The following is a 14,078-nucleotide window of genomic DNA, read 5'->3' on the forward strand; positions in this document are numbered from 1 at the left end:
TACAAATAAGGTTTAATTTTTTTTACAAGAAATAAAAACAAAAAACAAGATTTTTATAAACTTCTTTCTATGTTACTAAAATAATATATGTTTTACTATAACATGTCATACATTTTTGATAGTTGTAATTAGGTTAAATCGTTCGTAAAAGAGAATCAAGTGCCATCCACCACATAACAGTTCTTACCTGATTACCTGAATTAGAAATAAATAATTATTGTCCGCTGACGACAGGGGTGGTTGATGATCTATGAAGGAGGTCTACAGCAGCAGTGGATAGAGAGGTGGAGATATGCCAGGAAAAAATATTCCCTCTAGTGAAGATCGAATCCACAACTATCATGGTTTCAGTCACAATGTGTCACGAACTCCTCACCATCACACACGTTACAGTTATCAATAGAATATACTTACGTATGTTTACATCTTGACCTTTTTTATCTTAAATTTCCATTAACTTCGTGCACAGTGTTCGCTTGATATTTCTTTCTTAATTTGCCGAGAACTTTTCCTTTGAGGTGGAAGTTTGGTCGTTAAGTGCCCTTATACGATATTTTCATTACTAACAGTGCTTTTTCGAATATATGTGGGGAAATAGAAAGACATTTGCCGAAACAAAAGTATTTTAAGTTCAAAGTTGGAATTTTAGAGTTAGCTTTTTCTTAGTTTTTTGCAAACGAAAACTGAGACTTTTTATAATGTTTAAGTTTTTTAAATATCTATTTATATTTTCTGTTTTACTATAAATTTTATCGAATGTAGAATACATTTGCTTTTTTTGTCATTGCTTTCTTAAATACAATACAAATGACCTCATTTTAACAAAAATCTTAAAATATAAGTTATTTAATTGTTTAAATTCCTTTTTACTTTACGATGTTATTACTTTTTTATTGCCGTATTTGCTTATAAGACGTATCGATAACATCTATATTGCTGGATGCTGTAGGTTGGTTTATAGATTCACTTAACTATATATAGAGATTCGTCTTAAGATTAAATATATGGGAGTCATAAACGCTTATTACTTTTTTTATTGAGGTCTGGCTGTAAGCGCGACGGTTGTGAATTCGATTCCCACAGGACGGGAAAATGAATTATTGTCATTTCCTTGATCTGGTAACAAGATAAAGCACGGCGTTATATTCCGCCACTCAATACGCAATGTCTCGAAAATTGAGCGGAAAGTGGGGAACGGAGTGTCTTGGACATAAATATGTATCGTTAGTAAATTTAATTTTTAAAATATAATTAAGCTAACGATCAACTATTTAAGGGGTTACAATGAAATAAAAGACAGTAATAAAAATACACTTTTATTCCAAATTCATGCATCTACAATTTGTTTTCTAAGAGTTACGTTGTGATATTGTGCTATATCGAAACCTATCCAGTCTGACGTTTAGGTATTTTAAAGTACAATCGGCAGTATTTTATTAATAGAAAAATTACAATAGAAACACAAATAAACATTTACTTTACTTATAGGTAAATGGCTATAGACCTGAAATTAAATGATGCGTAGAGTTTTTAATTTATATAATTGATATAGAAAATTTATTTATGTACATTTTCTCATAATGTCGGCGACATCGGCGTGTAGGTCAGGTAGTAAGTACAGAGGAGCACTAAAGCGTTCATTTTACGTCTTGAGCCCGGTTTCCTATGCCAAAAAGAAATGAGCTGGTAATGCTTAGGCGGAAGGGATTCTTTTAAATTAAATATGTTTACATTTATACCAACAAAGAGTTTTTAATTTTGTAATTACTTGGCTTCGCTCCCCTGGACTAAAGCGAATTCATTTCAACTCTTTCTGCTTGCTCAGTTCTTTCCGCTCGACTATTTCTTGGTGAAAAAGAATGCAATTCATTCTTGCTAGTCCAGCGTAGTCATTAATGGGCCCGCTCCGCTTGCGGTGGAAACCAGGCACAATTTACAGTCCACGCAAATAAATTTCCAAACAACCACTAGAATGTATGAAGTATTATACGATAATTATTTATTATCAATGTAAATTGACCCAATTGTATAAATAAAACATTCAAAAGCTATTAAGCGCAATATGATATCGATACCTCAATTCAAAATAATCGGACATTCAAATGAAATAATGATAATCAACGCGTGTACATATTAAGTTATTCGATTCATTACAATTTATATTTTATGAATTTTTCTCTAAATGTTGTACCCCTTAAACCCCACCTCACCTATATTAGGGTCGAGAGGGGGTATTTAGTGTAATGATACTTGATCCCCACTGTCTGAAAATGGGGATATTCCGTGTATAGTTGTGGAGGTCAACGCCGCGCTTTGATTTGTTACCAAAGCGAAGGAGAGAAAATAATTAATTACTGTACCGTTGCGCCACGATGGCTTCACAAATACCATAACTTAATATAATATTATAAAAGAAGAAAGTAGAGAAAAATAGAATTTAAAGAAATCTTGTAAAAAATTCGTTCAGGTTTTTTAGAACATACAAAAATAACATTATTAATTACAATAAAACTATGTTTCTGATCAAATGTGTATAACAACTGAACTCAAATAAATTTTGCACCACTCGAATATCAAACCCGCTATCTTCACAAATCACAATTATTACTTATATATTCATATGTATATTGAATACTGCCGATCCTACGATTACAAGTTATATTTTATTGCTATGTATCAAACAATGTGAACACAAAGGTAACTTATTACGAAAGATAGAATCATACTCCCGTTTAGATTGTTCTGGCACTTGCGGTATACGGAATGGCTTGTGTGGGAATCATAAATAACTGTAAAGAATTGTAGAAATATTTTAAATTATTCTAAGTAAAACAGAAATAAATATAGATATCCTTGCAAGAAAGTAAATTTATAAATATATTTTATTGATGCTGTCTTGGCACAGGCGCACAAGCGTACTACTGTCAATGCGTTGTGGGTTCCATTCCCACTTTACGAAATTTATAATATTACTTTATAGTACTCGTTTTTTTTACATCACGCTACTTTCTGCATTTACCGAGGATCGTATAGGGAACCTTATGTCAATACCTTCACTCTGGCTACCCCACTATGCTAGAAAAAATTTAATACTCTTTTTACTATTACGTATGAAAAACTAAGTAATAATACATTTTATTATGTAAAATGTATTTGTTAAGACCCCTTCACGTTAATGAATATGGTGGTACCATCGTAACTCTTTAGGTGAAGTTCGACAAGAAATAATTACTTAGCACCCCTTTGTCCCTTCGTGATGCTCGAACCGACTCATTTTTATCCCTTCTAAGCAATTTCGGAAACACGTATAAAAAATACTTACTTTATGGTATCAAATATTGACTTCATATTTTCTTTATTTTACTTTAAAAAAAATATTTTTCTGCATCGACCAAAATTTAATAACTTTTATGAATTAAATAATAATAAATTAGTTATTGTTACTATTTTCCAGGTTTTTTGCTTAAAAACTATCTGTATAACATAATAATATCTTCTTCACTTTCCTCTTGTAACATCGCTACTGTGCACTGATTCATGCGTCTTAAATATCTTTATATTATTCTTTTAGGACTGAATTACAACAAGCCCACAACCAACCAAAACAACAACGGATAGTACATACACACGTACTTAGAGGTACTTGGCACAATAGTTTCGTATTGGGCGAAGTACAAAAAAAGTATTTTACATAATTCGTCGAGGTTAAGAAAACCGGATTATACATTGCACGGAAATGAAGTTATGAGCTACAACTGTTATATACACAAATATTTATTTAGAAAAGATTTTATGAGCGCAGCGGGATTTGTACCTGCGCTTTTTGGAAACTGTCCAACCGCTTTCATCACTAAGCCATACGTTTTCATCAAGCGACGTTGAAATGTTTACATTAATGTTAGATCTTATTTATGTTGTTAGCATCTCTGTATGGAATAACAAACCTAAATAAATTACAACTAAAGAATTATATGAAAAAACGTCGTAGCTTGATGTGAACTTTTGGCTTAGTGGCTAAATGTGGAATAACACTTTAAGAAGTGCTAAAAATAATACACACATACATAAAATTTCTTATAAAAAACTATCACTACAAGTAGTCATAAGTGAAGTTATTAAAGTATTAAAGTAAGTAGTACATTCAGCCGGAGAGGAACCATAAAAAGAAATTTCAATTCTTGCAATCCAGAAATACTACACTCGTGTCTTCAGAAAGCATTTCCATTAAGAGATGGGAATAAGGAGTGACAAAATAAATCTGTTGATAGTTGCGAGCAAGTGCCAGAACCACCGCGTCTATCGTGGGGGAGATACCCTGATATCGATTTTATGTTGTACAGATATTTTGCAACGCTAGTTTTTTATATAAAATTGTACAGTTTTGAAACTATTTTAAGTTTTTCTTGTTTCACGATGTATTCCGCATATATCAGGGTACGATGGGAACCTAGTGTAAGACACTGGGCCCCTAATTTTCAAGACATTGCGTAATGACCGAACCCACATATGGACAACATAGTGTTTTAACACCCAGCGCCCAATTTTTCGAGACATACGAGTATTTTGAAAATAATTTGAATATACTCGATATGATAATATATCCTGTGAGTGGATATCGAACCTACACCGTTTACAGTTTAACTCACAAATAATACAAAACAAAAAAATTAATCTATAATGAAACAAAAGTAATAAAAACGTAGAGAAGTTGTAAAATACCTTATAAAAACGAATTTTCATTTAAATTTCTTATAAATCAAATTATTAATATTTTCATTGTTTCGTATAAAATTAAAGTTATAAAACCTTAAATTGAATATGACGACTTGTTTAATAGTGAAATTCAATAGTTGAGAACTCTTATACGACATTGAACATTGAAATCGTAATACGTCGTGGTTCTGGGTTCGATCCCCATTCAAGAAAACTAAATTAAGAGTACCTTTACAGCCCGGTATTGTAAAATGCTTCTTTAACGCAGTACAAAATAACGTAGATATATCTGGACTGGAACCATAAAATATATAAAAGATATTCCGTTCCTGAGGCGGGCACAGCATCTGACTGCTTCCTGTGAGTTCGATTCCCACTTGGAGAAATTATTATATTTCAATTATTTTTATTTTTCGCTGTTGGGCGGCGTTGAGTGCCATCACTCAATATGCTATGTATCTATACACGGCATAGAACGTGAAGCTATCAAAAATAAAATAATATTATATTTCATTCGAATGAAATGGTCAAAAAACATCTAAATTTTCTCAGAATTGTTTTCGAAACGACTTTGAGTTTAATAATTGATGCAAAAACAATTAAAGAGAAGAGAGAAAATAATTTAAAATATCGGATTTCTAGGAAACTAATTTTGTATTAAAATTAATTTAATTTGGATTCTGTTTTAGCAGTGTTTTGTAGCGTTGTAGGATCTATTTAACATTTTTTTTATTTCATTTCTAAGTAAATGTTATATTAAGACTTCGCTATATTAATGTTTATGAAATTTCTTAATGTCACTATAAATCGCGGCACACAAGTTTTGTTAGCTTGAGGTTGAGGTTAATTAGTCATTACGTAATCTGCAATGTCTCTAAAGTTTACAGAAAAATTAAAAGGAATATATTACATAAGATTGTATCTGCTTAACTTTACGCCAAAAGATAAAATATAGAATTATACTGCATTTTAAAAAAGTGCAAACAGATATTTTTATTATCAAGTATAAAATAATTTGAAAATTAAATTTATAGCGCAGTCTATAATTATGGACTAGGGGCGACACGTTCCAATCTGCCCTTATGGCGCCATAAGGCGGGCTCTACCCTCGTATATTATAAATATACACATATTATATAAATTATCGCAGTTACTTTGAAGTTGTTGTTCCGCAACTCTACACACGATGTCTCAAAAGATGGGAAAGAGGAGAACGGAATGTCTTTAAATTCGATCTCTGTACCCTGGTTATATGGGACACAACGTGAAGCTAACAAAAAAAATTGTAACACACTTAAATTTTCTTCAGATTGTCTCAGAAATTCTTTAAATTTATGAAATTAAACAAATAATTTACTATCCTCTAAAGTTGTAAAATACCTGTTCATTCTACATCGTTCCATATGGAAAAGTTTTAGTAAATTTAATATTTACAATCTATATACAAGTTTAGATCTACATACATTGTGTAGTATTATCTTAATTTAATATAGAAACATGAAGAGTTCAGATGTATCGATTTTATTAGTCGTCTTAAATTGTTTCTTCTTAATACAATAGCAAAATTTGTAAAAAAAATGTAAAATGCATGATTGGCAAACAAATACTAAGAAAAAAATACGAAATTGGCCAAAAATAATCTTTTAAGTACTATTTTATGATATAAGTTTAATTTTGTCATTTTAAAATTTTAGCTCAAAGTTATTATTTCTACTATGTTCAAGAATATTATTATTATTGCTTTTTTCCACATAAGGTGTGTCGCATATGTACATACGTACGTTACTTATATAGTTATATACGAGTAATCTATGGAGATCAAAATCAGTTTTTTTTAGTTTATAAAAAAATACTGTAGTCTCTACAGTAAAACCGCCATATAAAATGATGGAGTTTACTCGATAACTTTACGTGTATCTTTACAATACTCATGACATATACATATATTGCGAAATGACTAGAACGTACACTTAATAATATAAAAATTATAAATAAACAAAAACTTACATTAATTTTATTTAATATTCGGATAGGATTGTCTAGAGCTTACAATTAATTGCCTATAAAAATATTATAGAAATGAGTATGTATGTATGTAAGTATGTATAAAACGTTATGATTTACAGAATTTATTTCTAAATTGAAATGATTGTGCAGCACATAGGCGTATGTGTCCACTGTCCTCTTATATTACCAAGCATACTCGTATATACAATACTATTTTCATATTCAGTCGCTTTATCACTTTATTAGCGTCTATCTAGCGTAACGTTGCGTTGCCCTGTTTACGCGTTGTCGGTGCGACGACGTCGTCAGATGTCGTTCGCGTCCCCCACATACCCCTCGTCGGGGCTTTCAGAGCAAATGTCTGAAGCACATTTGGCGTTGGAGACTTGTGGCAGTGGTTTCAATAAGTTTTCGGAACCCTCGCCCGGGATCCGAGCGTCTGTAGTCTGAGTGTCTACACACCTTGTTTCTACTTGGTAACACCGACCTGGACCTTCAGGCATGCCCATAGGTATCATTACTGCGCACGTTCCTTTAGGATTCCAATTCGAACACGGCTCTGTCGGCGCACAACACTGTACTGGCTCGGTTTTGTAGCCTTCAGGCGGTGATGGCACGAATTCCTCGTTATAGTAAACGGTTCCATTCCCAACGAATGCAATTTGCCTATTTCGTGGCACAGGATACCCTTCGAGCGTGCGCCGTACATTCGTACCGTTGAATACCTCGAAATTGGCGCACGGTGGCGGCGTTGCGTTAAATTCATTATCTTTTGCGAATTTACACACTAATTTCTGCCCTTTTGGCCTGTTATGCGGTAATGTTTGGTAAAATGGCCCAACTACTGAATAATTAGACATTACAGGTTGCCGACAGGGATGTTTTGGTAGACCATAATCGTATGGATAGCCTTCGCTGTCCAGAAAACACCCGGGATTCAAGTGCACATCTGCCGAATGTTGGTACATAGCGTTAGGCGGCATGCTCATCGGAGGCATACTGGTTAAGCTCTGTTGATCTTGCCACGTGACTTGCCGCGGCACTGTCGGCGCGGTGAATGCGGTCTCCTCCTCGAAAGTGTCGTTAGTAGTTTGCGTTTTGTACACAGATAGCGCAGTGTTCTCATTTTGCGCGTTGTTAGCGACAGTTTCCGCGTCGCTAATTAGGTCAGGATTTCTGTCGACAAAGCCCTTTATGTTATTGCCTTGGTATGCGTCACTCGTCTGCACAGTGTAGTGCAGCGCATGGTGCGAGTGCGCGTTCACTATGACGCTGCCATTGTTTTTGGGCAATGAACCGTTACTTCGACTCGATGGTAAAATTTGATTGCATAAAGCCACGTCCTTACCGCTCTCTTTTTTCTTTCGACTTCTCGTGTCTGTTTTGAATTTCAATAAAACTACAGCGATGATTGCTATTAATAACACGATTATTAGAAATATGACAGTTATTATCACTACTAAATGTCTGTGAGGAAACGTGACCACGATAACGACGGGCTCCTCCTTCACAAGAATTTTAATAGTGTAGTTGGAACGAACCCTTCCGGCGGAGTTCTCGGCGATACACGCATATGTGCCGTTATCGTCGTTCCCGATATTGAATATGTAGAGCTCGCTCTTCTTATCTATAACCCCGCTCTCCACATAAAATACGTGATGAGGCGCCGCTGCGGACGTTGAATAATTCCGTATAAGTTGTCCTTGATAGAACCACTGTATTTTGGCCTCCGGCACGGCCTTGACCATACATTCCAGGGACACGTTGTTCCCGACATTCGTTTCCAAGTATATAGATGTAGGCGTCAGCTTCGGTAGACACGCCAAATCAAATTCATTTATACTTAGTATGGTTCGTTTCTTCAATCGGTCCGGCAGAGCGCATATAGGCTCGACCGTGCGTGGTACGTTCGAGCTCGACAACCAACTATGTAAATCTCTCAAATTACAATCACAATTCCAATTATTGTTTTGCAGATCAATCCCCCGCAACGTATCCGGAAACAAATTATCCCCTTGAATATTCGATAACCTATTACCATTCAACCTCAGCCATTCCAAGTGCTTGAGTCCGGAGAACGCCTCGTGCTCGATGTTCTCGATTTTACAGTTGCTCAATTCTAATGTATTCAAATAAGATAGATGTTGGAAACAGTGGGTTCGTATACCTGTTATAGGATTATTGTTCAGCGAGAGTCTCATTAGAGATGGAAAAAACACGAAGTTGGTGGATGGAATCACTGTAATGTAATTATTGGAGAGATCCAACTCGACTAGATTCGCGAGGCCCCTGAAGGCGTGGTTATCGATTTTCTGCAACCGACATCTCTGCAGATAAATTTTCTGTAGGTCTAAAAGTCCGAGTTTGTGGAACGCTTCCTTTTGTAAAACTTGCAAATCATTACCGGTAAAGTCTAATACTTGTGTTTCCGAGTCGAGCGAGTTGGGTATCGCTTTGAGCAGTTTGTCCGTACATTCGACGTATCGCTTGCCATTCTTCCACTTACATACGCATTGTGTGGGACAGGCGATGGCCGGGACGAGGATCCAGGTGGTACACAAGGCTATCAGCCTCACGTCTACACTCCGCCTGATTTTCATATTGCCTCAAGGCAGTGGAGCATCAGTTAAGGTGGCAGGCATTATCTGGAACAAAAGAAAAACGACGTTAAATTATTGCTTTTCTTTTTATTCGATCTTTCTCAGTAACGTTATTCGGTTCGCCGTCTCTTTGTTCGCAAAGATCAATAAACTTATCGAATTGTATTGTAATTTATGTGGGGAGCTTTTTAGAATAAGAATTTTAATATAATGTAAAATTTACTTCGAAGTAAATAATTATTTAACTTGTAAAAAATTTCATTGTCCTTTGAGAAAATGGTATTACATTTTCAATTGTAACAATTTTAATATAAATTTATGCTTTAAGTGTCTTAAATTTATTATTTTTACTTTGAAATATTTTTATTGTATTAAAAACACTAAAAAATTCTACGGGTAAACAAAAATATACCAAAAAAATCATCACATATATTATTAAGAACCGTAATACATTAAAGTATTCAATAAATCAGCTTCACGTTATATCCCACACGCAGCAAGGTAGGCAGAGGGAAAGGGCTAGTGTTAAGACACTCCGTTCCCCACTTACCGCCAAATTCTGGAGACATTGTGTGCTAAGTAGCGGGATTCAACGCCGCGCTTTTCGTCGAAACCAGTGGGAAGATATGAAAATATAAATTTAAATAAATATTTCAGTTTTTCGAGTGGGGATCGAACCCACAACCAGTGCGTTTATAGTCACACTTTGTGCCCCTGCGCCACGGCTGGTCCCTATATTAAAAAAAAACAAAATTTCATAAAACAACTTCTAAAACAGCAAGTAATTAAATAAAAGTCAATATAAATACAATGTTTTCTAAGGCTACGAAGATTCTTAAGTAATTTAAGTGGAATTTGAAATTAAAATTCGCCATGAGGGTTGTTTACTCTAGTCTGTTTGGCGATGTGATGTGTTATTCCATACATTCGGTTGCGTAACGCCCCCAAAATATATGTACGACCGTATACGAACGAAATGAAAAGTAACGGCACACATAAAATAAGTTTTATCAAGATTTATTACAACTATACTAATAAAATAGATTTTTCTAACAGCTTGCTGTACCTAAATGGATCTGGTAACGTAAATAGTTATTGTATTTTACTTTTTTAATCTTAGATAGGTGAGAGCTATTGCTCAGTAGCAGAGCTTCTGTAAACGAGACTCTTGTGGGTTCGATAACTACTCGGAGTAATTATGTATACTTACTTTCTTGTTCTGATAACAAGACAATATCTTAAATATTAGACAGAAACGTCTTAACGCTAGTTACCTCTGCTTACCCTGCTGTATGGTGGATGTAACGTAGCCACTATAACTACTCACTTTATTTTTTCCGTCTACCTCCGCATTTTAACTGTCAATTTAGAGACATTGTGGCCAATAGGTTTTTTACTTGGGTATATTTTTAATACTACGTCAATACATTTTAAGGCCTGTAAACGATAGATTATGAGTACGATTCCCATTCGAGGAAAAAAGGTATTTATTATTTTTATTTATTATTTTATTTTTATTATTCGGTGGAAAGTCGTGAACGGAAGTGTCTTAAAAGGTAGGTTCCTTCTGTCTACAGCGTGAGGCTAAAAAAATATAAAAATTATGTTCTTACATAAAATAGATGGTGATACTATTTACATAGTTCGTCTTTAGTAAGACTCAAGCCCACTATCTTTGGTTAAGAAATCGAGTCAGTAAACTCTACACCAATAGACTTATAGTAAACTAGCGGACGCGCGCAGCTTCGCTAGCTTATTTAGGGGTGAATTCTAATAAACCATGAAACATGTGTTGAATGAAATATTTTTAAGAGTCTAAATTTCAAATTTTATAAATATCAGTGGCGATTTAAGATTTTTTCCATACAAACTTTTAACCCCTTATTTACACCCTTAGGGGAAGAATTCTAGAAAAACATGAAATATGTGTTCAATTAAATACTTTTAAAAGTCTGAATTTCAAGTTTTATAAGAATCGGTGCCGATTTAATTTTTTTTCCATACAAACTTTTAACCCCTATCTCACCCCTTTAGGGTTCAAATTTTACAAAATCCCTTCTTAGTGGATGTCCAGATTACGAATGTAAACATCTGTCCAAATTTCACGTTTCTACGCACAGCGGTTACGGCTGTGCGTGCGTCTTACCTCAGTCAGTGAGGACAAGTCCTTTTATATATATAGATAAATAAGTATTTTATGATAAAAATAAAGTTATATAGAACTTTCATTTGTAAACAACAAAACACCAACGAAGCGACCTTGCAATAACCATTAGCATACCTAATAAGGGAACAATTATTTTTCTGTTGTAATAAAACTTTTCTCATTAAATTATAAGCAATATACACATAGAATATATATCATATTATATTTTTGTTATAATTACTATATTGATTGAGAAGAGACCACAGTGCGAATTGTATAACGTAACGCAACACAGCAGGGTGGGCAGAGGGAACCTAGTGTCCAGACACTTCGTTCCCCACTTTCCACCGAATCCTGAAGGCATTGCGTATTGAGTGGCGAAACTCAACGCCGCGCTTTGCCTTGACACTAGAATGAAGATATGAAAATATAAATTTTTAAAAATATTTAATTTTCTTGAGTGGAGGACGAAATCACAACCAATCGAATTTACAGTCACACTTTGTGCCCCTACGCCACGACTGACCTGAACTCTGGACTCTTCAATTTTATAATACTTTAATAATCTTGATAGTATTTTTTATACTTAGATCTAGAAATAAATATAACATTACTTATCACTGTAGAACTTAGCGTTATGTAAATTACTGAAACAGTCGTATCTACAAGCTGGTTTAATCTTTGTTACTACAGAATTAACATTTTGTAAGACATAGAATATTCATATACTTGAACTAGCGTCCCTCTTGCGGCTTCGCCCGCTTTTACTACTGGATTATCCATATAATGTATGTTTGCAAAGCACTTAAGATAATGTGAAAATTAATTAAACCCTAATGCAACCCGCATTTTCGTAGTTTCAATAAGGATTTTCTAATTGTTTTACACAGCAAGGATTTTTTAGTACGTACCGTAATTTTAAATCTGTGCTACTAATCTTTTAAAGTACTTATTAAAATATGTTTAAATGACTATTTTTAGATAGTTAAATGACTATTTTTAAACGGAAGAAATTATAAACAAAAACCTACCTACTAATAACTACTACAAAAAATATGAAACCAAATATATCGTGCTGAAATGATACATTCAACTCCAATTATCCAATACGTGCAAACGCATCTTAACTAAATCTTCGTTGCTATAGAGGCAGGCGGGTTTTTTTTTTCGAGCTTCTGGTTAATGCTCAAGGGGGTATTCTATCCCTGATGAAAAGGAAGCACGACGTGGCTGCCTGTGAGGAAAATTAAATAGAATGCATGGGCCGGGAATCGAACCCGGGCCGCCCGCGTGGCAGGCGAGCATTCTACCACTGAACCACCGATACGTGTAAGGCAAGCGGGCGCAGCGGACGCGCTTGTATAAGCAAAACGTCGTCGAGGCGAGCCATTTCGCAGCAAGGATTTTTTGATATTGTAACAACTTCTAAAGTACTTATTAAAATGAAAAACAGTAAAAGACAGTTTTGATCTACATTAAATGGCCAACGTAACTAATATACTTATTTATATGCTGAGAGTAAAGGATAAGTGAAACTTGACTCGATACAGCTGATATATGAACGGCGTGATGTGTTAATAAAATTAAATGCGTTTTTCTCTAAAACTTTTGGCAATTTCGAAATAGTGTAAAAAGCAAATTTTATCTTCGTTTACGTAGAAAATTAATAAAGTATTTTAAAGGATAAGGATTAATACCATTATGGAAAAATATCCCTCACAATAAAAAATATATTGAAATTATTATTTTTAGACAGAAATATGATCACTACACGTTATCCTTAAAAGATAAAAATATGCTGTCGCGGACTTTTTTGTAGATCTTATTAAGAGGAACAATACTCCAGTACATTATTTTCATGTAGTACTTACCATTAAAGCAGCGCATGCGCGAAAGTGTCTCAACGGGTAGGACTTTAGACACATTTATCGTATTTATGTTAATTTACATAAGAATTTACAAATAATAAACTATATATAAACCTTCCCTGAAAAATACTCGACCTAATGGTGAAAACCGCATAAAAATCCGTTGAGTGGTTTAGAAGAAGAAGAGTTAGAAAGTTCAGACAGACACGAAAAGCGACTTTGTTTTATAAGATACTAGCGGACGCGCGCAGCTTCGCCTGCGTAATTAGGGGTGAATTCTAAGAAACCACGAAACATGTATTCAATGAAATATTTTTAAGTGTCTAAATTTCAAATTTTATAAAAATCGGTGGCGATTTAAAGATTTTTCCATACAAACTTTTAACCCCTTATTTGCACCCTTAGGGGAAGAATTCTAGAAAACCATGAAACATATGTTCAATTAAATATTTTTAAGAGTCTGAATTTAAAATTTTATAAAAATTGGTGCCGATTTAAAAAAAAATCTATCCGACTTTCAACCCCTTATTTGCACCCTTAGGGGAAGAATTCTAGAAAACGATGAAACACGTATCCAATTAAATACTTTAAAAAATCTAAATTTCAAATTTTATAAAAATCAGTGCCGATTTAATTTTTTTCCCATACAAACTTTGAACCCCTATTTCACCCCTTTAGGGTTAAAATTTTTCAAAATCCCTTCTTAGTGGATGTCCAGATTACGAAAGTAAATATCTGTCCAAA

At 34.1% G+C, this 14,078-nt stretch overlaps 1 protein-coding gene across 2 annotated transcripts in view; it reads right to left on the minus strand.

Annotated features, from left to right (window-relative positions):
• Positions 1-1,303: 1,303 nt before the first annotated feature.
• kek2 (leucine-rich repeat, immunoglobulin-like domain-containing kekkon 2 protein) overlaps positions 1,304-14,078 on the minus strand; it is a 58,088-nt gene continuing 45,313 nt past the window's right edge. For both annotated transcript variants that reach the window (XM_085203159.1, XM_085203158.1), the window contains exon 2: positions 1,304-9,365. In XM_085203159.1, coding sequence (XP_085059285.1) covers positions 7,026-9,320 — 2,295 coding nt within the window. In that variant the 5' untranslated portion in view covers positions 9,321-9,365 and the 3' untranslated portion in view covers positions 1,304-7,025. The remainder of the gene's footprint in view (positions 9,366-14,078) is intronic.

Source organism: Heliconius melpomene, chromosome 19 (genome assembly GCF_056956725.1).
Source record: "Heliconius melpomene rosina isolate 202511_hmr_F chromosome 19, ASM5695672v1, whole genome shotgun sequence".
Taxonomy (NCBI): domain Eukaryota; kingdom Metazoa; phylum Arthropoda; class Insecta; order Lepidoptera; family Nymphalidae; genus Heliconius; species Heliconius melpomene.